At 49.6% G+C, this 24,410-nt stretch overlaps 2 protein-coding genes across 10 annotated transcripts in view; one reads left to right on the forward strand and one right to left on the reverse strand.

Moving 5' to 3' along the window:
- WARS1 (tryptophanyl-tRNA synthetase 1) overlaps positions 1-6,584 on the reverse strand; it is a 31,114-nt gene extending 24,530 nt beyond the window's left edge. The window contains exons 1-2 of one of the 2 annotated variants that reach the window (XM_032405937.1): positions 6,495-6,584; positions 376-553 (exon numbers count right to left, since the gene is read on the reverse strand). In XM_032405937.1, coding sequence (XP_032261828.1) covers positions 376-489 — 114 coding nt within the window. In that variant the 5' untranslated portion in view covers positions 490-553; positions 6,495-6,584. Of the gene's footprint in view, positions 1-375; positions 554-5,508; positions 5,728-6,494 lie in introns of those variants that run through there. The other variant, XM_032405938.1, reaches the window with a different exon arrangement.
- WDR25 (WD repeat domain 25) overlaps positions 6,501-24,410 on the forward strand; it is a 139,823-nt gene continuing 121,913 nt past the window's right edge. For 2 of the 8 annotated variants that reach the window (XM_032405931.1, XM_032405934.1), the window contains exons 1-2: positions 7,390-7,739; positions 9,588-10,434. In XM_032405931.1, coding sequence (XP_032261822.1) covers positions 9,628-10,434 — 807 coding nt within the window. In that variant the 5' untranslated portion in view covers positions 7,390-7,739; positions 9,588-9,627. The other 6 variants (XM_032405935.1, XM_032405933.1, XM_032405929.1 and 3 more) reach the window with 6 other exon arrangements.

A 24,410-nucleotide genomic window follows, 5' to 3' on the forward strand; every position in this document is an offset into this window, starting at 1 on the left:
CGGGACACCAGACGGATGGGAAGTGTTGACAGAAGTGTTAACTCCTCATTTTCCACAGTTAAAGCCCCAAACTTGAATATCAACAGGAGCAATGTAAAAGTGTGATTCTGAGAGTGAATCAGCTGAAAGGACTGAAATGTTCATTTCTGGGAACAGGCAGGTGGATGACTGCTAGATTTCAGTGGCTTTTCTTTATTTTTTATTTTATTTTTTTCCCAGTGGCTTTTCTTTATACCACATGCATTAATAAAGGAGAAAATGAATTTAAAGTTATAGCCAAAACACTTCAGTTACTGAGGGAACAGTCTGTTCCGGGTAACATGACCCCAGGCTTGGCCCAGATGCACGTGTAGAGAACCCAACAAAATCACATACCTTTGACGCCTTTCCAGCTTTGAGGGACCGCACAAGTTCCCCCTGAGCAGCTATGCTGTTGAACAGTTCCAGCGGGGAGGCACACCCCTGCTCACCGTTGGGCATGTCTGCCATCTCTGGGACCTAGGTTTACAGCTGGCTAGGAGGTTGGAAGATTTGCTCCGTGGTCCAGACAAAACTGTGGGGGAGAAGGGGGAGAAGGGGATGGGGAAGGAGGGAGAGATTGATTAAGGAGCCACTGTAGCTATTTTACCTTTCCTGCTCTACCTAGTCCTTCGTCTTTCCAAAAAGGTTGGAGAGGAGTTATAATAAAAGGCATGGATAAAATAACATTAGTAAAAGTATAAGCAGAAATTTAGGGCCATGAAAAAGGAGAAAAGTGGACGAACAGATGCCCGCGATGAGGACTGAAGGAACTGCTAGGACTCACCACTGGCAGGACTCCTCCAACTAAGACCAAGTGTGCCTCACCTAGCACCCAGCACCCAGGAAGGACTTGTGTCTGTGCACAGAGTAAGTACCAGAGTGCTTTAACAAACCTAAGTTCACCAGAACTAAAAACACTCAGCAAACTGCAATTTACTCTTTATCTTAATTGTACTGGGGATGAGTCCCACGCCCTTGCAGCCATAGCCAACGGGTCACTGAGCAAATGGCTTCCTCTGCTGGCCAGCTGCTCTGTTCTCAGGTTAAGCCAGGTCTGGGGTCAAGGACAAGATCATATCTAGGATGAGGGTAGGGCCTTATCTGTTCTGGGATCCAAATGAGGAAAAGAAGGATACATGGCCTGTCCATTCTACACGCTGTCCTACTTCACTGCAGCCCTTTGAAAAAGGTGTACCTGCACCTTTTATTAGTCGTTACTTTTAACCTTGAAAAAGGTGGGACACAGGGCAGGCCACCTGATGCTGCCTGGTGTAGAGATTGACCATAGTCAGTTCCCTCTTGGGTCAGTCACTTCCCTTTTTTGAGTGTCAGCTTCCTCATCTAGAAAGTGGCACAATCAGGAACCTCTTCAGCTACCTCAAGGGCTGCTATGAGAAGAAATGAGGAAAAACTAAAAGGCAGCATTCCGTAAACTGTAAAGCAAGATATAAATCCATTATGAGTATTATTTGTTAGGGTTCCAGGGCTTGGCCGAACCCCAGCTCCGTTTACAACTTGCCACTCGGCCCTGAACAAGAGGACAATGACAATGGGCTGGGCCAGGGCAGCCAACCCCCAGCACCTCCACACCTGCTATTTTTCTGAACACCTTATACACATCCATTCACTGAAGTCTCACAGCAATCCTGTGAGAGAGATCTATTGTCTCCATTTCATAGATGAGCAAACTGAGGCACAGAGAGGTTACAGAACTTCCCCGAGATAACAGAAGTGGAAGGGGTGGGATATAAACTTAGGCAGCTACAGCTCACACTCTCGAATACCGTCCTACACGTTACTTAACTGTGAGGAGTCTCAGCCTCTCAACGGTAACGTGGGGCCGACGGTAACACTACCTGCAGGATTGCTGTGTGGATGGAGCATGATGGTTCAGGTAAATAACCAGCCCAGCACAGCACTGGCCCCACCAGGAGAGGTTCAATATGTGACTATTATGTCTTTAATTATTTAAATTTTTTCTATTAACTTTATGAACCAAAACCCCAAACCTGAGGGGTAATTTGTTTTGTTTTGTTTTGTTTTTTAAGTTAAACACTAGCCCTAACGTGGGGCTCGAACTTAGAACTCTGAGATCAAGAGTCGCATGTTCCACCAAGTGAGCTACCCAGGTGCTCCTGGGGTACTTTATTTTTATTATTTTGTTAAATGTTTAAGAAGGATATAAATTTTAACTAGACTTATCTTTATATAAATCAATGAGAGCATAATACCGAAACCAGGATGAGACAGTAAGCAGTTTCTTTTCCCTCCTGGCTGAGAATCACCTCAATTCCCAGAAAAGGGAAGCTGGGTGAAATAACTGCTTCAGATAACAAAGCTCACAGTTTAGGAAGGCCTGCAAGAAGGAATGCGGAACAACCTGACTAGCACTGGAGAGGAGAAACAAACACTCAGGCCCGCATCAAATTACAATCAAAGGATGAAAATTACTTCTAGCCACAAATGATCAAACATCACGTCCAGCTCCTTTACACACGATCCCCAATTTGTCCAACCGTCAAAGTTGGATGGCTTGGTATATGCTCTGCATTAGCAGATGAGAGGTGATGGCTCAGGGAAGTCAGAACGGCCCCGAGGTCCCACCGCCAGAGGAGCTAAGCCAGGATCCGACCCCAAAGTCCTCCGAAACCCTGTGTTCCCTCAGCATTCCAGCTGCTCCCCCTGCCCGGAATGTGATACTCTCCCTGCTGCTTGCACACTGCAGGTTATCTTACTAATTCAGACCTCAGCTCTTCTCTGCAGCCTTTCCTGGTTCCTGTACCTCTGCGGCCAAGCTGATGGCTGGGTCGTTGGTGGTCCCTGGGCATTCTGTTAGTAACTTGATGACAGCACTCATGTGGCATTTAGTTATTCATGTCTTCTCCACCAGACAAGAAAAGCAAACACTGGGTTTTACTCTTTTATGTGCCTCTAATGCCTGGTACACAGCAGTTTATCAACATTTACTGAATTAATCAATCTCCTAAGTCACCCAGTTCAGGGTGCCTGGGCGGCTCAGTCGTTAAGCGTCTGCCTTCGGCTCAGGTCATGATCCCAGGGTCCTGGGATCAAGCCCCACATCGGGCTCCCTGCTCTGCGGGAAGCCTGCTTCTCCCTCTCCCACTCCCCCTGCTTGTGTTCCTGCTCTTGCTATGTCTCTCTCTGTCAAAAAAAATAAATAAAATCTTAAAAAAAAAAAAAAAGTCACCCAGTTCAATATTCCCCCTAAAGTTTATATCCTCTCATGTTATCTTTGCAAGTGCTTATTCCAGTTTAAGGTAGATTTTCCCCATGTGGACTTTACACAGCCTCATTTTTAGCATTTTGCCACTGTGCTGAGCCTGCTGGGATTTGGGGAGGGCCAGGCTGGCCACATGGTGCCTTCTCCAGGTCTCACACCCCAAGTCTAGTTTTTTAACCCACTGCTAACATCTGCCTACCGTCTTGGTCGCTCTCTTTGGAACTCTCTTTTATCCCTGTCCTTCCAAAAGTGTAGTATCTGGCATACAAGGCAACGGGTGAAAGCAGTAAGGTTCTGAAGTCTGCGAGTAGGACCAAAAGCATTAGCCTTAAAAATTCCTAAAGAAAGGACCAGGTAGAATAACTGGGTATGCCCTGGACAGATAATCTCCCCCTGCAATGGAGCCGGTAACTGTAGAGGATCAGCTAGACGAATGGGGCCTGCACCTAGGGTCCATGTTGTAGGGAAAAATATGTTTTCCCAAAGCAGAATTCCGTTTGAAAGCACACGGGAGCTAAAGCTGATGAGGGAACAGCAGGTAAGGTCTCCTCACTCTCATGATCATGAGGCAAACACTGCATGGGAACCACCCACATGATAAATTTTGTGTGCATGTGTGTATGTGTATGTGATGCAACCTCTTGAAAGACAAGAAAACAGGGGCACCTGGGTGGCTCAGATGGTTAAGCATCTGCCTTCGGCTCGGGTCATGATCTCGGTGTCCTGGGATCAAGCCCTGCGTCGGCCTCCCTGCTCAGGGGGAGCCTGCTTCTCCCCCTCCCCTTCCCCCTGCTTCTGTTCCCTCTCTCGCTGTGTCTGTCAAATAAATAAATAAAATCTTAAAAAAAAAAAAAAAAAAAAGACAGGAAAACATAACAGAATCTCTTAGTTCACAGGCCCATCCATTTACCCCCGTTTCGTGTGTCTGCTCTCCTTTTTCCTCGCGTCTAGTCGACATGCTCCTTTATTTTTTGTTAACTTTTAGAATGAAATTTAACTTCAGAAGTTTTTAACCCAGAGTTCAGCATGTCTGAAATGACATCAACAGTTTGCATACACACTGGTATGTGCACGGTTCTAAGCAGAGTATCCAGGTTACTTTTCCAAAGGGGTCCGAGATGCAAAAACTCTATGAACGACTGTCTTAGTGTTTACCGCATAAAGGGCAAATAGAGCTTTGAATCTTTGTTAGGAGAGCTGTTTTATCTATTTAACAAATAGTAAAATCTAAAACAAAGAAACAAAGCTGTAATCTATGGAGTTAACTATCATCTCTGAAAAAAGTATTGGGAGTTAGAGCAAAACTTCATAATCCATGGCAGATCCTAATGCACCTTTAAAGAGAAAGCTAAAAAGCTCTTAAAAATTACTTCTCAATTCCTCTTTTTAAAGATCTTGAATCTTGTGCTCATTTTGAAAGGTTTCATTGTTCTGGAAGAGCATAACAGGCACTTGAAGCAACTGGGTGGTTTCGGGATGGGGAAGAGAAAGAATTATAGAACCATTTAACAGAACACGACAATGACTTGGGCCATCCTGAAATCATCTCACAGATCAGAATACACTGGTCTACAATTTGGGGAAAGGGGGCATAAACAGCCAATCCTAGAGCAGCCGGGAAGAGCATTGTTTCTGGATGCCTGGAGTACCACCAGGAGGTGGGATACCGTCTTTCACGTCCAGGCCCCACAGCATGCGTGACAATGTCTTTGGATGGTCAAGTCCCCAGAAGACAAGAAAAAGACCTCTGTGGAGCAAGGAGTCCTTTAACACTTCAAACCTTGGGACAGGTTACGTCCACCTTTTCTTTGTTAAACACTGAAAAGAAAGGTTATTTTTCCCTTCAAATAATAAAATCCATGTTACCTTAAAAGGCGAAGAAGACACGAACTTCTATGAAGCCAGGCCTAAGATACTCTTGCGTATGACAATGAGAAAGCTAACACGTTAGGATGCTGAGTATATGAGGAGGCCTCATCAGTGAAACCTGTGCGTGAGAGCCACCCCGAAGGTGCTGCAAGATGAGCTGTAGGGCCAAAAAGGCAACTGCTCACCGAGTATCTCCATTCCCTTTGGAAGCTGTGAACCACCTGAGCTTCGGGTCAACGGGATGAAATACAATGCACAAGAGCCTGATTCTAAGAGAGACAACCCCTTGCCCCCCAAACCAAGGTTTTCAGTGCTTTGGTAAAAGGCTGGTAAAAATTCCAACGAGCTCTAAGCCTCGTGAAGATGGGAATACATACCCAGGATGTGGGACGCACTGCAGACGTGGCCACTGGTCACGCTGGGCAGCTGAGTGGCTGAGACTGCCCCGAGCAGCCAGAGGTCTTCTTTTATAGTCTTCCCCTGTTTCTTTCAGTTTCTTTTTTAGAAAAAGGTCTTCTCTCCTTTTTCCTGTTTACCCTACTCTTCAGCTATTTGCATGTAGGGATTTTTTATAAATTACTTAGTTTCTCAGAAACACTTGAGATTCTTGACCAACCTCCTTGGTGAGGCTGTCCAATCAGGGGTGGGTTGGGTGGGGGTGGGGGGGACGGGTGGAGACCGAGCCATTAGCCGGTCGTTGCATCAGCCACCCCATACCCCAGATTGGCCTCCATGTAACCTCTCCACCCTCTTCCCGTTCCCCACCCTCCGCATTAGTGTGAGTAACTGTTTACGCGTAGTCGTGGGAGGGCGGAAAGGCGGCTGTGAACTCCCCGCAGCTGCTCCCCGAGGCAGCGCAATGCAGTGGGAAGAGCAGGAGTTCTGGGGTCGGACGGACCTAGCTTTCAATCCCAGCTTGCGCATTTTCTCGTGTCAAGACCTTGGGCAAGTGCCATTACCTCTCTGCTTCATCCTCAGGTTCCTCATCTGTGAAATGGGCATAAAGCAGCCTCCTAACTTTACCGCGGAGGGAACTGAGTGCGATACTATAGGCAAAGCCCCCAGCACGTGGCACACACTCGTTCAAAGTGGGGGCCTCTCGCCTTGGGGGAGGGGAAGAAGGAGGGGACGAGGAAGGGTCGGTGCCGGCGGGAGTGGGCGACAGACGGGGACGCGGGCGCTCGGAGGAAGGGGGCGAGGGGCGCCGTGACAGCCTCCACGCCCCTCGTGGTGCCAGAACCCGGCGGGCAGCGAGCCGGGCTCTGAGGAGGATACTCCGGGCCCTCGCCTGGAGGCGGCGGCGGAAGAGCCAGGTCATCCGGCGCCGCCCCGGCCTCCCGCCCTCCCTCATCCCCTCACTTACCGGCCCAGCCGGGCCCTTCAGCGCCGCCGGCTCAGCTACGGGCGGCCTCCTGGGCGTCCGTGGAAACTCCCTCCGGCCGGAACAACTTCCGGCCCGGCTACCCCATCATTGGCTGTTCGCGTGGGGGCGGGGCGGAGGCCGCGGATGATTGGTTGGAGGCCCCGGAACCAGCGGAACGCACCTGGGGTGCGGAGTGCAGACCGGACGGCCTTCGGCAGGACCGAGCGCTTCCGGTGCGTGTGGTGAGCCGCGGGCCCGTGGGCGGGAGGGGGCTGAGACCGGGCGGTGGCGGCGGCGGCGGGGCGGCCCGAGCGCTCCGCGCCCCTCAGCGCGGGCCATTCACCGTCCTTCGCCCGTCCTTCATCGCCGCTGCCCTCCGGACGCGCAGAGCTCTGGGCCCGCCCTACCTGCAGCTCTTGACAGCTCGGCTAACTTCTCTTCATCCTTCAAAACCCGTCCCTGGTCGTGTCTTCTTGGTTGCCTTCCTCAGTCTGCGGTCTCCGGCGCAGGGTCCGTGTTTTGTGTTTAATCTCTGTGCGCACCAGACCCAGCATGAGGCTTGGCACAGAGTAGGTAATCAGGACGTGTTGGTGAATGACAATACTCCGTTTCTTTTACTTTCTGGGTGCCCCCCCCAGGCTGCATTTCACAAATATTTCTAGACGCTGGGGCTCAAACAGTGAACAGAACACGGGCAGTCCTGTCGTCGTGGAGCTGACTGCTGGTGACTCGCCGCGCCGCTCCCGCGTTCCGCGCTCGTTTCTGCGGCGCCCTCACCTCCTCCTCTTGGTTGGGTCCCCGCCCCCACCATGAAGAATTTTCCTTCCCCCCCATTTGCCTTAGAAACATGAAAGGCAGCAAACACTTTCCCCCTGAAGTTTCCATTGTTCCCGGGCGCTCCCACTCTTCTCCATCTTTTGCCCGTTTTCCTTGAGTCACCCTTGCCGCCGCCTCTCTGGCCCCGTTTGATTAGTTTTGTCGGTGTCCTTCTCCAGGGCTCCTCACCCCTCTGCTCCCTCCCCTCCTCCCCAGCGGTGCCCACAGGTCCCTGTGAAACTGCAGCCGAGCTGACCGCCACCTCTCCTCGCCTCTGCTTTACTTTTCTCCGTAGGATGTCTTACTCCCTGACGCCCGGTGTTTCACTTGACTGTGGTCTGTCTCTCCCGCTGCATGTGAGCGTGGGGAACGCAGGCCATCGTTGACTGTGGCTTGCCGCGGCGTTCCTGGCGCCTGCTGTGGGGCTTGGTGAGTAGCCCATCAGTGCTGAATAAACCAGTGAAATGCACAGGAAGCAGGTGGTACGCGGAGCCCTACCATCCACCCTCCTGCATTCATTCAGTCCTCGCTGCCTTTCCTTGTTAGGAAGTGGGCTCATGGGCCCCCATCCTCCTGCTCTCTGATGTTTTGCTGTAGACCTCTTTTTTTTTTTTTTAAGATTTATTTTATTTATTTACTTGAGAGAGAGAGAGGGGGAGAGAGAGCTTGCAGGAGAGGAGGGGAGGGAGAGGATCTCAAGCAGACTCCGCGCTGAACGAGGAGCCTGACGCAGGGCTCGATTTCACAACCCTGAGATCAGGACCTGAGCCGAAATCAAGTCAGATGCCCAACTGACTGAGCCACCGAGGCACCCCGCCGTAGACCTCTTTTTAAATTCTGGCCATTGGCCTCTCTTTTGAGTCAAGTGCTGCAGACAACTAGGTGGGTGGGAATCCATCTTAATGGCTGAGCACAGACAGACACCCTGGTGGGGGGAACCTGGTGGGTTCCCTGTGACAGGAAGGAATGGCATGCTGTGGGGCGTGGTGCTGTGTACAGGAGTTGAGACAGGTGAGATGTCTGAGCAGGACCAGGCTAAGTATTTAGAGAACAGAAATGCCACACTGTTTGCAGAGCACAGTCTGCTAGTTTATAATTAGTCCATTATATAAGTTTTATTTAGAGGATGGCTTTGTGTATGGAAGGTGTTACCTGCCTAGATTAGGCTGCGGGGGAGGGGTGGTGGTGGGATTTTTGGAGGAGGGAGACTACATTTGTTGAATGATGATGTAATGTGTTAAGCAATGGAGCCCTTCAGGCGATGGGTACCCTTTGGGGAAAGGTGTGGACGGGGTGAAGTGGTTGGATTCCAGGGGATGCGAAACCCACTCTCTAGGGAAAGAGCTGGGTGATAGGCTGAGTGGCTTAACAAGGGACCCAGAGGGAGTCTCTGGTGCTGACCTGACCCCACATACGTGGAGGAGGGGCTCTGTGGTACGCTAAGGTAGGGCACCTGGGGCATCTCAGAACTTGGTGTGTGGCTATTAGTGCTGCTCCAGCACGCCCTCTGCTGCCCGGGATGTGCTGGGCATCCTCGTTTTCCTCCTGACTGTACTTCCTCTTCAGAGCACAGGCTTGAACTGCAGACTGAAGGACTTCTTTCCAGAAACTAGTTGGCAGCAATTTATCGTGTATGATGGTTCAGAATTTCAGGAAGAATTTTTTAGAAAGAGGAAATTCCCTGCTCTGTGTGTGTTTGGGGTGAAACTGGCAGATTTGGACCGTACCTTCAGAATTGGGGGGACTGGTGCCTCAAATGCCGTGGTCTTGTGTTGTGGGTCTGTCTCCCCAACTGGCTTGTGGTTGAGATGGGATATCTAGGCAGGGGGTAAAGGAGGCACTGGAACCCAAGGGGAGGGTGAAGGTAAGGGTGGGTTCTGGACATCTTTCCATTTTAGTATTTTCAGACCTACCCTCAAAGGCCTAAATTGACCTTCCAAAAGGCATCTTTAAAATCCTGAATCTTTCTGTCCAGGCATCCAGTCTCCATTTAGCGAGGTCCTTTTCTTATGTCTTTCAATAAAATTTTAGTTTTCTTCTTACAGATCTTGCTAAGTTTTTGTTTAAATTATTCACAGATATCCCATAGCCTTCATTTAAGAAAATTAAATCTTCTAATTATGCCTGGTGTATAGAAAAGTCCTCATTTTTTAATGTGTTTATTCTTAGAGTTTTCCAATCGTGGATTTGCTGGGTGGCATGTTTTCTTTTAATTACACACGGTGGTAAGTATTCTTCCATGCGTATTTTCTGACACTTGACTTTGTTTGGTCTCAGGTAGTTTGTCCTCGAAGGACTGCAAGAAACTGTGTCTTCAATGGCTTCATTGGTGGCTTATGATGACTCGGAGTCAGAGGCTGAGACTGAGTCCGTGGGAAGTATTCATGCTGTCAGCCAGATGAAAGACACCTCTGATGTGGTCAAACCTCCTGGGCAGGATTTTGCATCTGAAGCCCCAGGTGTGACGGAGGGGGCAGCACTGCCCACAAAGCATGGTTCTTGTGAAGACCCTGCTGGCCATTGTCTCCCACTGGTTCGGCTCTGGAGAAGTGACCCAGGATCTTGTCCCAGCCAGAGGCTACAGTGGCCCAGGACGGAGCCTGATGTCACCTTCCCCACAGATAAGCCTCCTCGACCTTCCCTGTGGACCAGCCACGCTCCAGCTGGCCATGTGCCCCTGGCAGCTGCCCGCTTTAGGCAGGTGAAACTCTCCTGGGGAACTTACAACTCCCCTGAACCATCCTTCTGTGCCCAAACCAAATCTGAAACCCCAGGTAAAAATGGCAATTCCCTTCAGAGGAAAAGGTGTGAGGACTGTATCGTGCCCTACACCCCGAAAAGACTACGACAGTCACAGGCATTAAGCACAGAAACTGGCAAGAATAAAGATGTGGAGGCCCAGGGTCCATCTGCAGGGCGTGCCCCGGCCCCTCTCTGTGTGGCCCCCAGAGTGTCCGAGTTTATTCAGCCATATTTGGACAGTCAGTATAAAGAAACCACGATTCCCAGGAAAGTGCTCTTCCACCTGAGAAGCCACAGGGGCCCTGTCAACAGCATTCAGTGGTGTCCAGTCTTTGCTAAGAGCCACATGCTTCTCTCCGTTTCCATGGATAAAACCTTCAAGGTAAGACTTGAGTGAGGCTGCCTTTTCAGGGACTCTTAGAAGTAAACTGCTGGGGTGTTTTGTTTTTCACAACAGTGAGGTGGGGGTGCTGAACATCTCTGTTTGGGAATTTCTGTAATTCTCCCTGTTGCATTCAGGAGTGTGTTCTCAGTGACCCCCCCGGACTGTTGGTCCATTCTGTCCCCTCCCTGCTGACGCTGCCTTGCTTAGGCCACCAGAGAATGCTAGTCTTTATCCCTCATGGGGGCACTGAGGACATGCAGACACACTGGAGCCCTGGGGGATGAGGTCACTGAGTGAGGGCAGTCAGAGGGAGAGGAAAGCAGGCTCAGGACAAATCCTGGGCCCCTGTGAGCCACGTGGAGTGTTGAGCCACGCCAGCTCTGTGCCGGGCTCTGTGTTGGATGCCAGGCGAGCAGAGGTAGACAGACCTGGTCCCTGGCTTCAGGGCATGCGGTGTGGTAGGGGCTGTGGACAAGTGGAGAGGCTCTCATAGCCCTGGGCTCAGGAACCGTGAACCCACTGGGAGGGACAGCAGCCCAGGCTGGAAGGGCTCGGTGAAGTCTTCCAGAAGGAGGGGAAGGTTCACTTGGTGCAGGGGGTGAGATGGGGCGGAAGGATGTTCTTGGCCATAAGCATGGGAAATACTGAGGGGTCTGATGGGGGGTGAGGGGCCCAAGGCTGCGGAAATAGGCAGGGCCCAGACCAGGAATGACTGTGGATGCCCTGTGGAGGACTTCTGGTTTATACAGAAACTCTTTTCATTGTTGCTTATTTATTTTAAAAGCTGAAGTCATACAGACTTGGAGTAAGCAGTCCCCACGTGCACAGGGGTGTCGCGTAGCGTGTGTGTCACACCTCCTGTAACCTGTCTCCAGCCCTTCGGGTTATACTCTGTCCCTCCTCCTCACTCTCCTCAGCACCTAGCAACTCACCTGTATGTAGTAGGTGCCAAGTCAATGCGAGCTGAACCAAAGCTTCCTGGAAAGAACGTGGCTTTGGAGTCGAAGGGACGTGGCTGAGATCCAGCTTTGCCGTGGAGCGGCTGGTTAGCTGGCCCCACTCCGAGTCTGGTGTCTCATCTGTAAAGGGCATAATCGTAGTCATGTGAGAAAAACGCTTACAGAACCCCAGCACAGAGCTAGGTACCCCACAGGTGCTCGGTAAATGTCAGCTTCCTCCGTCTGTTTTCCTTACAGTTCTGGAACTATCCTGCCCCGGACATTGTATTTGCAAGTTATGTTTTGGCTTTTCTCCTAGGAGGTATTTTCTGAAATGAAGAAAGGTAGCCTAAATACATTGAAGGCTTTGAAATGAGCTGAACTGTTGGGTATCATTTTTAAGTGGCCAATTTGAGTCCTGAATCGACTTGTCTGTGTTCTCTTCTGGCAAGGTTAATGGAGTTGTGCGGGGACAGTGCCATGTTCCACCTTTAGTGTGGAGCCCGGGGATTTGCACGCTGGGCTTCGGTGAGGGTGGGGGCTCAGGTCTGCTCAGGAGGCTTCTGGTGTCCATGGTGTGCACTGAAACATGCGTGGTTCAATCCCACAGTGCTGGGGCTTCTCCGCGCTCCTTCCTGAGTCTGCGCCCGTGGAGGGCCGAGTGGGGCCTGGGCCCTTGGGTCAGGAGCACGTCTGGAGGGTTTCTGGTGGGCCCGTGTGGGGCCTGTGTAGTGCCAGGCCGTGTCTGGCTGGCCCTGGATGTGGGCTGGAGTTAGAGTGATCTGGGCCTCGGGGTCTGGCTTCATCCCCAACAGCTTTGTGACCCTGGGCAAGACACTTAACCTCTCAGATTCTGTTTCCTCCCCGATAAAACAAGCTGATGAGGCCTACGGTTGGCACTTCTCAGGTGGGACAAGTGCCCAGGCGTGTGTGTCTGAAGCACCCAGTCTAATGCCAGGCACGTGTTTTTGTGGGGGGTAGTGTGGTTACAGGTGGGCCACCTGAGGGGCATGGGCAGCACCTTTCTAGGCCCTGCAGGGAGAGGGCCATCTGGGAGATGCTGGCAGCACAGGCTGGAGGAGGAGGCAGCTTGCCAGGAGATGTCAAAGGACAGGCTGGGTTGCTGTGGGCAGAGACAGGTGGAGGGACGTAAGGCAGCAGGTATGCCCTAGTGGATGCCTGCCACCTGCCCGCCATCTGCAGGGTCGCGTCTCCTGATGGCGAGGGGCAGGCTGGGAGCCCTGTGAGGACTGGTTTGCACCCAGCATCAGGGAGGTGCTCTGTGGGCCCTGCTTGGATCACTTTTGCCCGCCAAGTTTAGGTTTCCTAAGCAGGGGCATCCCCGCTGTAGTATAGTTTTTAAACAGAGCACGTCTGAGTGAAGCCATTGATTTGGGTGTTGTGTGTCGTGTAGTGGGTGTTTGTGGAGTAGATGAGTGTGCTAGGTGCTATGTACTGGGGATGCGTGGACGTATCCTTGGAGGGGACCCTGCATCAGCCAACTAGCTGTGACACCTTGTGACCAGAAGGGGGCGCAGTTGGCCCAGCTTGGGAAGCTGCTCAGGCAGAAGGACTGCGTAGGAAAGCCTTGCCTGGAGTGATTCACCGAGACCTGGGTCCTGGGCCGTTTGCTGTGGAACTGCCCTCAGTGGGGCCGGGTGCAGCTGCTGTGCCTGCCCTTCCGAGGAGGTGGTGTGTGTGCTGCAGGTGATGTGTGCACCGGCCTCTTGCTTGGCCTGGCAGCCTCCAGGGAGCCCTGTCCACTTCACTGTCTGTCCCTCATGGCGAGACTGCGGAGGTGGCATTGGAGGTGGTCCAGGGACAGGGCACGACTGCCGTCATGGCTGGCTGCTGGGGTCAGTGTCTCCTGACCTCCTTCTTCCTGTGGGGTCCTGAAAAAGCAGGGCTTTAATAAGCCATACATGCAAATGGTTGGGCCAGGATCCTCACTGCTCTAAGATATTTGACAGTTGGGACACCTGGGTGGCTCAGTTGGTTAAGCGTCTGCCTTCGGCTTAGGTCATGATCCCAGGGTCCTGGGATTGAGTCCCGCATCGGGCTCCCTGCTGAGCGGGGAGCCTGCTTCTCCCTCTGCTTCTCTCCCTGCTTGTGCTCAAGATCTTTGACAGTTTTCATTGACAGAGTTATTTGGCAAATTGATTTCGAGCACCTTTTCAGTGTGAAGAATGTGTGGCAGGGGCTGGAGGAGCCGGGATGGGCAAACTGATTGGGGACTAGGTGGGAGCAGGGCTGGGAACCGGGGAGGGAAGTCCTGGCTGAGGCCTCGGTTTCGCTGGGGCTTCAGGTGCATGTGTACCCTGGTGTGCAGCTGGCAGCCCCAGGCAGGATGGTGTTCTTTCCCCTCCCTGGGGTCAGAGGGTGGTGACGCGGCAGATCTTGGGGGCCTATGAGGTGGAGGGGGCAGTGGGAGGCTTGTGGATGCTGAGTCTGGAGTGAGTATGGGGCTGTGGGCGCCGGCAGGAGCCCTGGCTCCCTGTAGCCCAGTCCTGGGTAGAGAGCAGACGGTGCAGTGGGGAGAGAGCTAGAAGAGGTGGGTATGACAGGGCGCCCCCCCAACTCTGTGCTCCCTTCCTAGGATGCGTTTCCCCTTGTCTTTTGGTTAAACTCTGCCAGAGTGCCTTCTTGAGCCCCACTGCATCAGGAGGGAAGGAAGACCCTGGGGGCTGGGGTCACAGCACTTAGTTTGAATCCTCCCTCTGCGGCAGACTGGCTGTGTGATCTTGGGCAAATTACTTCCCCGAACCTCAGCCGGTGTATGTATGGTGGACACGACTGTGCCTGCCTGGCTGGGTTTTTGTGGAGAAGAACCAGTGTTGGATGTGGACTCTCTGGTGTGGTGCCTGGCACATAGTTGTCACTCACCGTGTGCTCACAGTTTTGCTCTCCCCAGGAGTCTTGTCCCTTCCTTACCATGAAGTGGCCTCTCATTCTGCCTGTGTAGCCATGAACTGTATCTGCCACACCTTGTAGATTTTGAGCCTCTTGAGGATGGAAACTGTGCCAGACCCATTTTTGTATTTTCCGTAGCACCTGGCACAAAGTTTTGTACATGCTAAGTGATCAGTAAAGATTAAAAAATTTTTTTTTGGATTTTATTTCCAGCCTTTGGGAAAGGATGGTCTCTTACGTGCATAGATTTTATTTGCCACTAGGGGGCACAGTAAGACTTAATATAAGCTCACTCAAGCTTCTAGAATGTGAGAGAATCCTTGATTCAAGGTAACATTTACTGAAATATGATTTCTTTTCTGATCAAGAGAAAAACAACACAATCCATCTGATTAATCTAAAGAGCGTGAAGTGCCAGTTCCTTCATCTCCTTAAAATGTAGCTTTGGAATTCATAAATTTCAATTGGGTATATTACAGTGGAAAGATACTTATTTTAATATGTTCTAAATGTTCTGTGAGCTGTAAAATATGCTTATATTAGTTTTGAAAAATTTACAGCTGGAGAAATTAAGTAAAATAAAACAATGACTCATAACTCTGCACTGATGCTCTGTTTTCTTTCCTGATGATCCCTTCATGCCCCTGTCTGTAGCACGCATCTGTTTCTCACAGTTGTAATCCCAGCACGGATACCCTTTTATCTACTCTTTTCATTTCCCTGTGTCCTCATTTGGCTCAACACGTTTGAATACCCACTGCACGTAAAGGTAGGATTCAGACTTTGAAGCCCTTGGAAAAACTACAGACGTGGCCTCCTTCAACCAAACGCAGGCGGCCCTTACCACCGGCCCTGGGTGCAGAGCCCTCTGCGAGGCACCGGGCACATTCTCACAAGCATCCGACGTGTTTCCTGCTTCCAGGGACCACGGTCCATGCATCAGAACTCAGAGTTCTGAAACACAGAAGGATTTTAAATAAAATGTATGAATGAGGTGCTGTTCATTTGTTTTACAAAATGGTTTGCTTTAGGAATTCTTTCAATAACAGTCTTCCTTATAATACTTAAAAAAGAAAAACCTTTTCATTTATGATCATGAATGTAATAAAAGCTTATTGTGAAGAACTTTGAAGATGCAGAGAATATGAAGACTGAAGGAGAAAACAAACTGTTGGTAATCCTAACCCTGAGTCAGTGTTTCACTAACACTGGGGGTCGTTCCTGGGTTGGACCCCCCCACCCCCATTCCCATGTGTTCACAGAATCGGGCTCCCTGCAGAGTGTGTGCACGTTTGATTCTGCTCCCCCCACCCCCCATCTTTTGTGCTGTTTGTAAGGGGCGTTGTTCTACCTTATTAAAAACTTTCCCCAAATGTATTTTTATGACTGTCTCAAATTCAAGACTTTGCTTTGTCATTTCTGTGTTGTTTCCTATCATCACCTGCTTTTGTTTTTGAAATGGCCAGTATTTGAGCGAACATGGCTATACATAAATGTCTTTTCTGCTGCCCTGGTGTGGTAAGATGGGCTTTGATTTACACCCAGGCTTGAGCTAAAGGTTTTCTGTCTGGTGAGTGGAACCTAAATAGATTGGCAAAGCATCAGTGCTATTGTTATATGAGACCCTTGGGTTCCTATTCCATATCTGCTGCTTGGTAGCTGTGTGGCTTTGGGAAAATCACTTTGCCTCTCTGATTCCCTGGTTTTCTCATTGGTAAAATGGGTATAATGGCTGCCTATGAGGGTTGTTTCTATGTAGAAGAAATGAGAAGATGAAGCGCAGTGCATAGCATATGGGAGGGGCCGAGAAACATGTTCCTAATTCCCCTGTTCTTTTATTGATTAAACAATTAGAAAAAAGATGAGTCACCCAGAATCCTTCAACTTAATGTAACTCTTGTTTTTGTGAATCTTTTAATAATCTGTCTACAGATACATGTTTTCCCAAGTGTTCAATGTCAGTACTCCTGAGATAGATACTTTTAAAATTTAAGAAGTTTTTGGGTTTGTTTGTACTGAGCTGTTTACCTGCTGCCTTTTCATGAACTGCACATTTATTTGGAAGGCATGTACTGGGGGGCTGGGGTCTGTGTCTCTAAACTGATCACATTTAAAATGTGATAGAAGAAAATGAATTGGACAGCAGTTTGCCAGCTCTCAGCGCATTTTGTGTCTGGGCCTCCGGCAGCGTGGAGAGGAGCGATTTCGTACCTGAAGAGGCCCAGGAGAGTAAGTCTGGGGGCAGGGGAGAGGCGCCCACCTAGCGTGGCACCAGGTTCACGTGGGTCTCAGGCCCCCTTCCCATGTGCGTGTGAAGGAAAGGATTTTGTTCTGGAGGCTGAAGACCCAGATTGGGGGTCTCATTGTGCTGTTTGCGAGCTCTGTGGCCTCTGACAGTGAGTACTATTGAGAGGCTGGACAGAGCTCACCATCCCCCAGTGCTTACCACCCATTGGGAATGGTTCCAAATGTTCCAGCTCCTCTTGGCTACAGGCTTGTGAAGCAAGGTCTTCTTCCCACTTTACAGACAAGGAAGCTGAGGCACAGAGAGGTAAAGGGATTTGTCCATGGTCACACAGCTGGTAAACTATAGAAGCAAGATGGGAAGCTGTCAGACCACAGAGCAAACGGATCTAAAATTCACTCTGCTCTTCTGCCTCTGAGGATAAAGGATGGAAAAGCATATCCCCTCGCTCAAGTGGTACCCAGGCTCTGTCCCAGCCTCAAAGTCTTGTGGTTCTGTTAAGGGACATAACGAGAAGAGATGATTTCCATGGTGGTTTGGATTTGCATTTTTATGTATTACAGGATCCCGTTGATTTATCATTGTTAGCGTATCTGATTATATTAGGGTATCTTAGATGTGCTTTGTAGAAAGTAATATATCTCAGATTCAAAGACAAGGAATTTATGGATTCAAGTGCCAGAGTGAAGGTTTATTTCAGTTTTGAAAGAATTATTTTTGATGGATTTTACAAAATGAGATTGAGAAATGATTTGATGTGTAGAGTGAGGAGTTGTGGAGCATTATGCAGATGATTGGCAATTTATTCCAAGCACGAGGCAAATCTATTGGAAATGAGAGCCACACAGCTGGGGAGGAGGGTTGGGTTGTGGTGGTGGGCGTTTGGTATTTGGGGAGTGAATGATTAACATTGCACTGAGGGTAATTAGGTGAAGGCCGGGAGAGACAGGGTGGTGCGTTTGCATGTATGCAGAGATCATCTGGATCCATCTTTGTTTTACAGAAGCCCAGAGAGGGGAAGACACTTGCCTGAGGGCACACAGTGAAGTCAGGTGGTGATGTGGAGCTGGGATCTTGTGTAGGAAGTATTCGGATGCTTCCCTCTCTGGACACTGTTTCCTCCTCTCCCTTTCGACCTTTTGTGTATTTTTGTTTCAGGGAAAGTTCATGGTCGTCTCAGTTGTCCCAGGGGTGGGAGCAAGGGCTTCAGGCCCATCGACAGCAGGGTTGCCGAGCCTCTCTGGGAATTGCCGTGAGATCCTGAGCTGGAACCTTCTCTTCGTGGGAAGTGAAGTGGGTTTTTTTTTTTTTTTTTTTTGACACTCCTCTCCCCCGTATGAAAGCTGCAACGTTTCGGAGGCCAACAAATGAGACATTTCCCACTTTCCGTTTGCTTGCCAGAAGGGCCTTGCAAGCTTTTGCCTTGCAGAGAAAACCTTGAGTTGAAGGAGGAATAAGAAAAGGAAAGTGTGGCAGAACCCAAGCTGTGTTTTCTGCTCTTTGAAAACTTCATTCCATTGAACTTTAACAGTTCAGGGCTGTGTGCTTGCCAGACGTTGAGGGGGAGAAGACCTTGCTGTGTGAAGGTGCGGATCTGGCCTCAGGGAACCAGCCTCATCCAGTCTCATCCCGTGTCATTAAGGGAAGAATAGAGCAATTTGGGAAAATGCTTTTAATGTAATTGAAAAATGCAGATTGCAAAATTGGCACGGTTAGGAGTTGAGACAGTCTAGTAAATTATTTCTTGCTGCTTTTAAAACTTGGACACAGAAGATTCTTAAAGGCACCCCTTTACTGCCCAGTGATGGCTTTGTCCTCCTCCTTTAAAAAAATACGTTGTTTTAGATTTAACTTAGTTTTATCATAAAAGTAGTAAAATTTTGGGAAAAAAATACAAAAAATGTAGAAATTAAAAATAAAACCATAGATCTCCACTCAGGCATAACAACTGTGAATATTTGGTAAGCAGCTTTTCCTTTCCGCATTTTTTCCCATGAGAATCAACTGGTTTTAATTATACCGTAGGTACTTTGTTTTTGTAAGCAGCATTTAAAATTTTTGTGAACTTTTACCCCTTAAAAGAAGGGGTGGGTAAGTTAGTCCAACCTTGTCACCATTTCTCGTAGCTTCTGCTGTCTCTACTCAGGCGTCTCCCCCAGGTGCAGATCCCCGTGTGGGGGGAGTGGGGCAGGGCGCAGGGGCAAGGGCATCGGGGGATGGTCAGAAGTGTGTGCGAGGGAGGCCAGTGGTGTCAGGACCCTGGGAACTCCCACACCTCAACCCCGTAACAAAGTGCTGTGAACCCAGGCTAAACTGCAGGAGGACCAGATGGCTATAGAAACCTAGCAACAAAGTGGCCCTAGCCAGGGGTCCTGGAGCTGCTTCCAGGCCTGTCTTCCCATCTTCCCTCGCTAGGGGTGAGGCATCGGGCACCATGTCCCCTCCGGTGGAGCAGGGGCCACAGGGAGATGGGCCATACCCCTGGGGAGGTTCCCTGTCAAGGGCTTTGATTTGGGGACTCAGATTAGTTCGTTGGTCTGGGTGTCCCTGGATGGAGTTTCTAATTTTCTTTCTAGTTCTCTCTTTGCCTTAATGTTTTGTTTTTCTGGGAAATCTCCTCCACTTTATCTTTCAATCCTTTTTTTTAAAATTTTTTTTGATTTTTGTATTTCCATATACTTAAACTTTTTTTTAACCGAAGTATAACTTATATACAGAAAAGTGTTCTATTCTGATCTATCATATTTTTACATTTCAAGAGCTGTTTCTTGTTTTCTGAATGTTCCTTTTGTAAAGAATATGTCATTTTTTTATTGCATATTTACAAGGTCTTTTCTTAGCTCTTGGAGTTCTTTGAAAGTTTTCCTGTGTTTTGGAAAATGTTCCTGCCCCTTGTCACCTCCTTTTATCCTTTTGTTTTGGTGTCTGTGTTTCATGTGAGGGGATGCTGCACTGCTCATTCCCATTCAGGGAGTAGGCTGGTGAAAGCCGATCTAACCAGAGGCTATGTGTGTGAGTGAGTGTGTGTGTGTGTGTGTGCGAGGATGGGGCCTGTCCACAGGGAGGTTGCTGCAGGGTGATGAGGCAGCCACCTGGCACCTAGGGCAGGATCCCCCCCATGTGAACCTCCTGAGGTGTTGTGGGTAGCCGGGTCAGTTTCCCAGACAGCACTCTTCACGCCCTGGCTGCCTGCATTCAGGCATCTGAGCTGGGGAGAGGGCTGGGGTCTCCGTGCGGGGTGTGCAGACGTCACCCTCTCCACAGCGTCCTCCAGCTGCTAGCTTTTCCTCCCAGCGCACAGATCTACTTTGTTCTTTTCAGTGCCTACAGTGGCCTCCCGTTTATGACACATGCCATCAGTTATGTGTAAACGTGACCACTTCTTTTTCCCCTTGACAGTGGTAGAATTATTAACTTTTTTAAACATTTGTTAATTGAGTGGTGTCTTATTTGAGAACCAAATGAATTCATTTGTGTGTAGCTCCTTTAGAACCAGGCCGGCACCTCGTTAATGCTCAATAAGTGTTTGTGGGTCTTGTCCATCAGTCTCCTGCCATCTTAGCATTTCTCTTATGTAGCAATTTACATACTAACAATATTGACCTGTCATCATATCCCTCCCCCGCCCACCATGTGTTGTTTGACTTTGAGTTTTGGTATTTCGTTACTATTATTCTTTTTTTCCAGGGAAAACCTGACATTTTTTTGTGGTCAAGTGTATGGACCTTTCCCTTTGTAATTGTCCTTTGGCCTTAGAGCATGGCATGTCCTCCCCCATCTCAAGATCTGATAAATAGTCACCTGTATTTGACCTTCATCTAGCAGTGATTAGCTTGAGCCAGTTTCAATTCTCATCATCTCTTCCAGGCTTTCTGTGGGTCTGGGGCAGGCTGTGCCCGCCGTGATGAATGTGCGCTTGGTGCCAGGGATCGATTGGTATATTAAGGAGCAGCCCTGCTTCGTGATGCTCCCCCACACTGATGCTGGCTACTAATGATTTAAAATGACCTTCTTCCCATCCAGCTTATTCCGCAGGGCACGGGTGCGCCATGGCCGCCCCAGCCTTTCCTCAAAAATGAAATGTTGTTTTTGACCATAAAAGAAATACATGTACGCTATGGAAAAATCAGGAAGGTATAAAGAAAAAAATTGCCCATTATCTCTGCACCCAGAGGCAATGACTGTAGACTTTTGGTGTATTTCCATCCAGTCTATGAAAATAAAAGGCAACATAGTTGAGTTCCAACTATCCACGTAATTTTAAACGCGTCCCCTGCGCCCCCCCCCCCCCCCCCCCCCGGTCCTGCAGCAGCGGGTTTTAACGCCGCAACTCATTGCAGTGGTTTTCAGTATGGTCTGTGAGCCCCCGGGGTCCTTGAGACCCTTTCATGGGGTCTGGGGGGTGAAAATTGTTTTTCTGATAGTACCTAGAAGTTATTTGCCTTTTTCACTCTCATTCTCTCATGAGCGTACATGGAGTTTTCCAGAGGCAACGGGACGTGTACAATAGATTAACTACAGAAGCAGCTCTGCGAGCCCAGCTGTCTCTATTAAGCCAGCTGTTAAGGAGCTGGCAAAAATGTAAACAGTGCCTTCTCGCTGGTTTTTTTGTCTTGGAAAATATAATTATTTTTCACAAGAGATGTTGTTTATGTTGACATATAATGGGTTTATTATTGATACTTTTACATAAATTAATATTTTTAAGTGTTCTCAATTTTGACTTCAAATATGCTAAATGTGGATTGATAATAACCCACATTAAGCAGCAGAATTTTGGAGTCCTCAGTAACTTCAGAGTGTAAAAGGGTCCCACCAAAAGGTCTGGGTAGCATGGTTTGATTTATGTCTGTAATTTCATTCTAGCGGGATGTCCGTGTGGGTAATAACGGTGTCGTCCTGCGGCTCTGGTGGAGGTGCGTAGATTCAGCCCCGGCCGCGGCACTGCCTCGTCCTGCTTGGTTAGATTTCCAAACGGTGTGACTGAAACATGATCCTGGAGGGTCCCAGCCTCCCTCGGCCTCCCTGCCCCTTCTCTCTGCCCTCCCTTCTGCCTGTTTTGAAGGAGATTTAATAACATTACAAAATGATGGGAGAAAACCTCCCAATTCCAGCATACACCTCAATTACGATTATCCTTTCAACACCCTCCCATCAATTTCTGGTCCATATGGGCTTGTGTTTCTCACAGAGTGTGCGTACAGTTTTGCAGCCTGCTTCTCCCACTTAACATTCTCTCCCAGCCTCTCCGCCGCAGCGCCACCAGCCGCCTCTGCGTCTTTGGAGGGCCGTCAATTTGTGCTGGTTCCATGATGCTCTATCGAGTTGATTAACTGTAATTTACTTAGCCGTCCTTGGACACTTAGGTGGTTTCTAATTTTTGCTATTATAGATAATGCTGAAGTGGTTATCTTCATGCATGAAATCCTTTTCTGTTGGATTATTTCTTTCGGGTTGATTCCCAGAAGTGGGACTGCTGGGTCAAAGGCTTGTACATTTTCATGGGTCCAGATACGTCTCCTGTCAGATTGCTTTCCAAAAGGATTATACCAATTTGTACTGCCCCTGCAAAGCCTGCGTAATAACCAACTATTTTGCTTAACTATCATGCCTGGAATTTTCCCTTGGAGCCCCGAGGGGGCAAAGGCCCTTCTCTAAGTGAATGTGATCTATAATTATTTAGACTAACACCAAAATTGCTTTCAGAACATTTTTAACCTGCTGAGTTTAGAATTCTAATTCGCATACAAGCCAGCATTAACAGTATCACAAGGAGCAATTTCTCTCCCTGCTCACAGTGTGTTTACGCAGCCCGACAACTGCAGGGAAAACTGAAGAGCTTTTATAAACACAAGTGGTCTCTTTCTGAACTAGTTGAAGTGTTATTTTGAAAGGTACAGAAACACAAATTAAAACACATTTTCATTGTAACCTTTGGTTAGAAAAGTTGTTTGTTTTCGTCCTGGTCTCTTTCCATGTTCTTTGCTCTCATTCAAGTGTATTCTGAAATACCCTGGCTCCTTGGAGTCTTGCCATGATGCCGTTAGCCCAGTGACAGGGACATGCGGGGGAGCATGGTGGCTGTCCTCAGGTGCTGGTAGGGCTGTGTTGGGAAGAGGAATGGGCTGTACTCTGGTTTGCTCCTAGGGCAAAAGCAGGACTAATGGTGGAAACGTGGGGGAAGAGGTTGGCACCCTGTGAGGAAGAACTTTCCAGCACTCAGGACTGGTCACCTTGGGGAGTATCCACCCCTTGGAAAGGGGTGAGGATGGAAAGGTTCAGTGCAGGCTGGAGCCCACGTTGCCAGTGGGCTAGGAAGTAGATGCAAGCGGGGGTCAGGGACTCTGAGGCCTCTTCTGGAATGGTGGGTGCCTGTGGCCGGGCCCCTGGTGGCTGTGTGCTGCCCTGGAGAGAGCCCTGAGCCCGGCCCTGAATACAGGGGCCGGAGCCTGGCCCGGCGCTTGGCAAGCTGTGAGTATGCACGTGAGGTTGGCACATTCCCACCCTGATTTCTCTGGGCTTCTACACTCTTTATCTGTGAAATAATTACTTTCCAGGGCTGTAAGGATCAGACGAGGTTGGGTGTGTGAAACCACTTTGTAAACTGTAAAACCCTTACAAATGGAAGGTATTATCAAGAACTTCAAGCCAGGGTTTATTCTGTAATTACCTGCGAAGCCAAGTTCTTAAACATGGGAGGCTTGCCATCCAATTTGCCTCCAGTTACCTTGATTCGTTGAACATATAATATGGTGTGCGCCCATGGACGCCAGCAGGCCTCTCAAGGAACTTGGGCTCTTCCAGATGTGGGCTTCCTATTTTCCGGCTTTCCAGCGTGATGTTGGCTCCTGGTGGTTGGGATGTGCTGCTAGGCTTGTGTGGCCAGTGAATCGCTCAGGCCTTGTGTTAGGCTCTCTGTCTGCAGTCTGAGCAGTGAGGGCCCCAGGGACCAGGTGACACAGAGTGCATGAGGGAGATGGCCCTTGGAGTCAGTATGGGAAGACTTGGTGTCTCCCCTTCTTTCTTCATTTGGTCATCCACTGATCCAGCCGTCGATTAAATGCTGGCTCTGGGGATGCCTGGGTGGCTCAGTCGTTAAGCGTCTGCCTGCGGGTCAGGTCATGATCCCAGGGTCCTGGGATCGAGTCCCACATCGGGCTCCTGGCTCAGTGAGGAGCCTGCTTCTCCCTCTCCCTCTGCTGCTCCCCCTGCTTGCTCTCTCTCTCTGACAAATAAATAAAAATCTTAAAAAAAAAAAAAATGCTGGCTCTGTGCAGGCTCTGGGCTCAGAGGGACCAGACGTACCCTTGCTGACAAGAAAGCTAATGGGGGCCAGGCATCGAAACAGACTAGAGTGTGAAAATGTGAGAGGCCCTCCAGGGGCCACCTGGGCAGGGTGTTGGCCTGCAGAGGGGAGTGGGGTGTGTCTGTCAGGGTGGGGGCAGAAGGCAGGACAGGCTCCTGGGGAAGGGGGAGGTGGAGCTGGGTCCCGGAAGGTGAGGAGATGAGCAGCCAGGTGGGTGGGGAGGAGAGCCCGGTGCTCTGACTGTCATGCTGCAGGGAGGGACCAGTGATGGTGCCCACGGAAGGGAGCCAGGCAGGACCTGCTGCGGCTTTCGGCCTGACAGTCAGGGCACGTGGTCGGCTGCCGCCTCTTGTGCTTACACTGGATCAGGCACCGCACTAGGGCTTTGCACCTCGTTTACCCACAGCTGGGGCATAGGACTGTGGGGCTCAGCCCTGGCCCTGTGCTTTCTGTGACTTGGTCTAAGTTATATGACTCTTGAGACCTTTGTTTTTCCATTAGTAAGTGGGGATAATAATAGCATCAATCTCAGTTTTCTGAGGTTTAAAGAAGAAAAATGGGGAGATCTTAGGGG

This window comes from Phoca vitulina, unplaced genomic scaffold (genome assembly GCF_004348235.1).
Source record: "Phoca vitulina isolate PV1807 unplaced genomic scaffold, GSC_HSeal_1.0 scaffold7, whole genome shotgun sequence".
Lineage (NCBI taxonomy): Eukaryota > Metazoa > Chordata > Mammalia > Carnivora > Phocidae > Phoca > Phoca vitulina.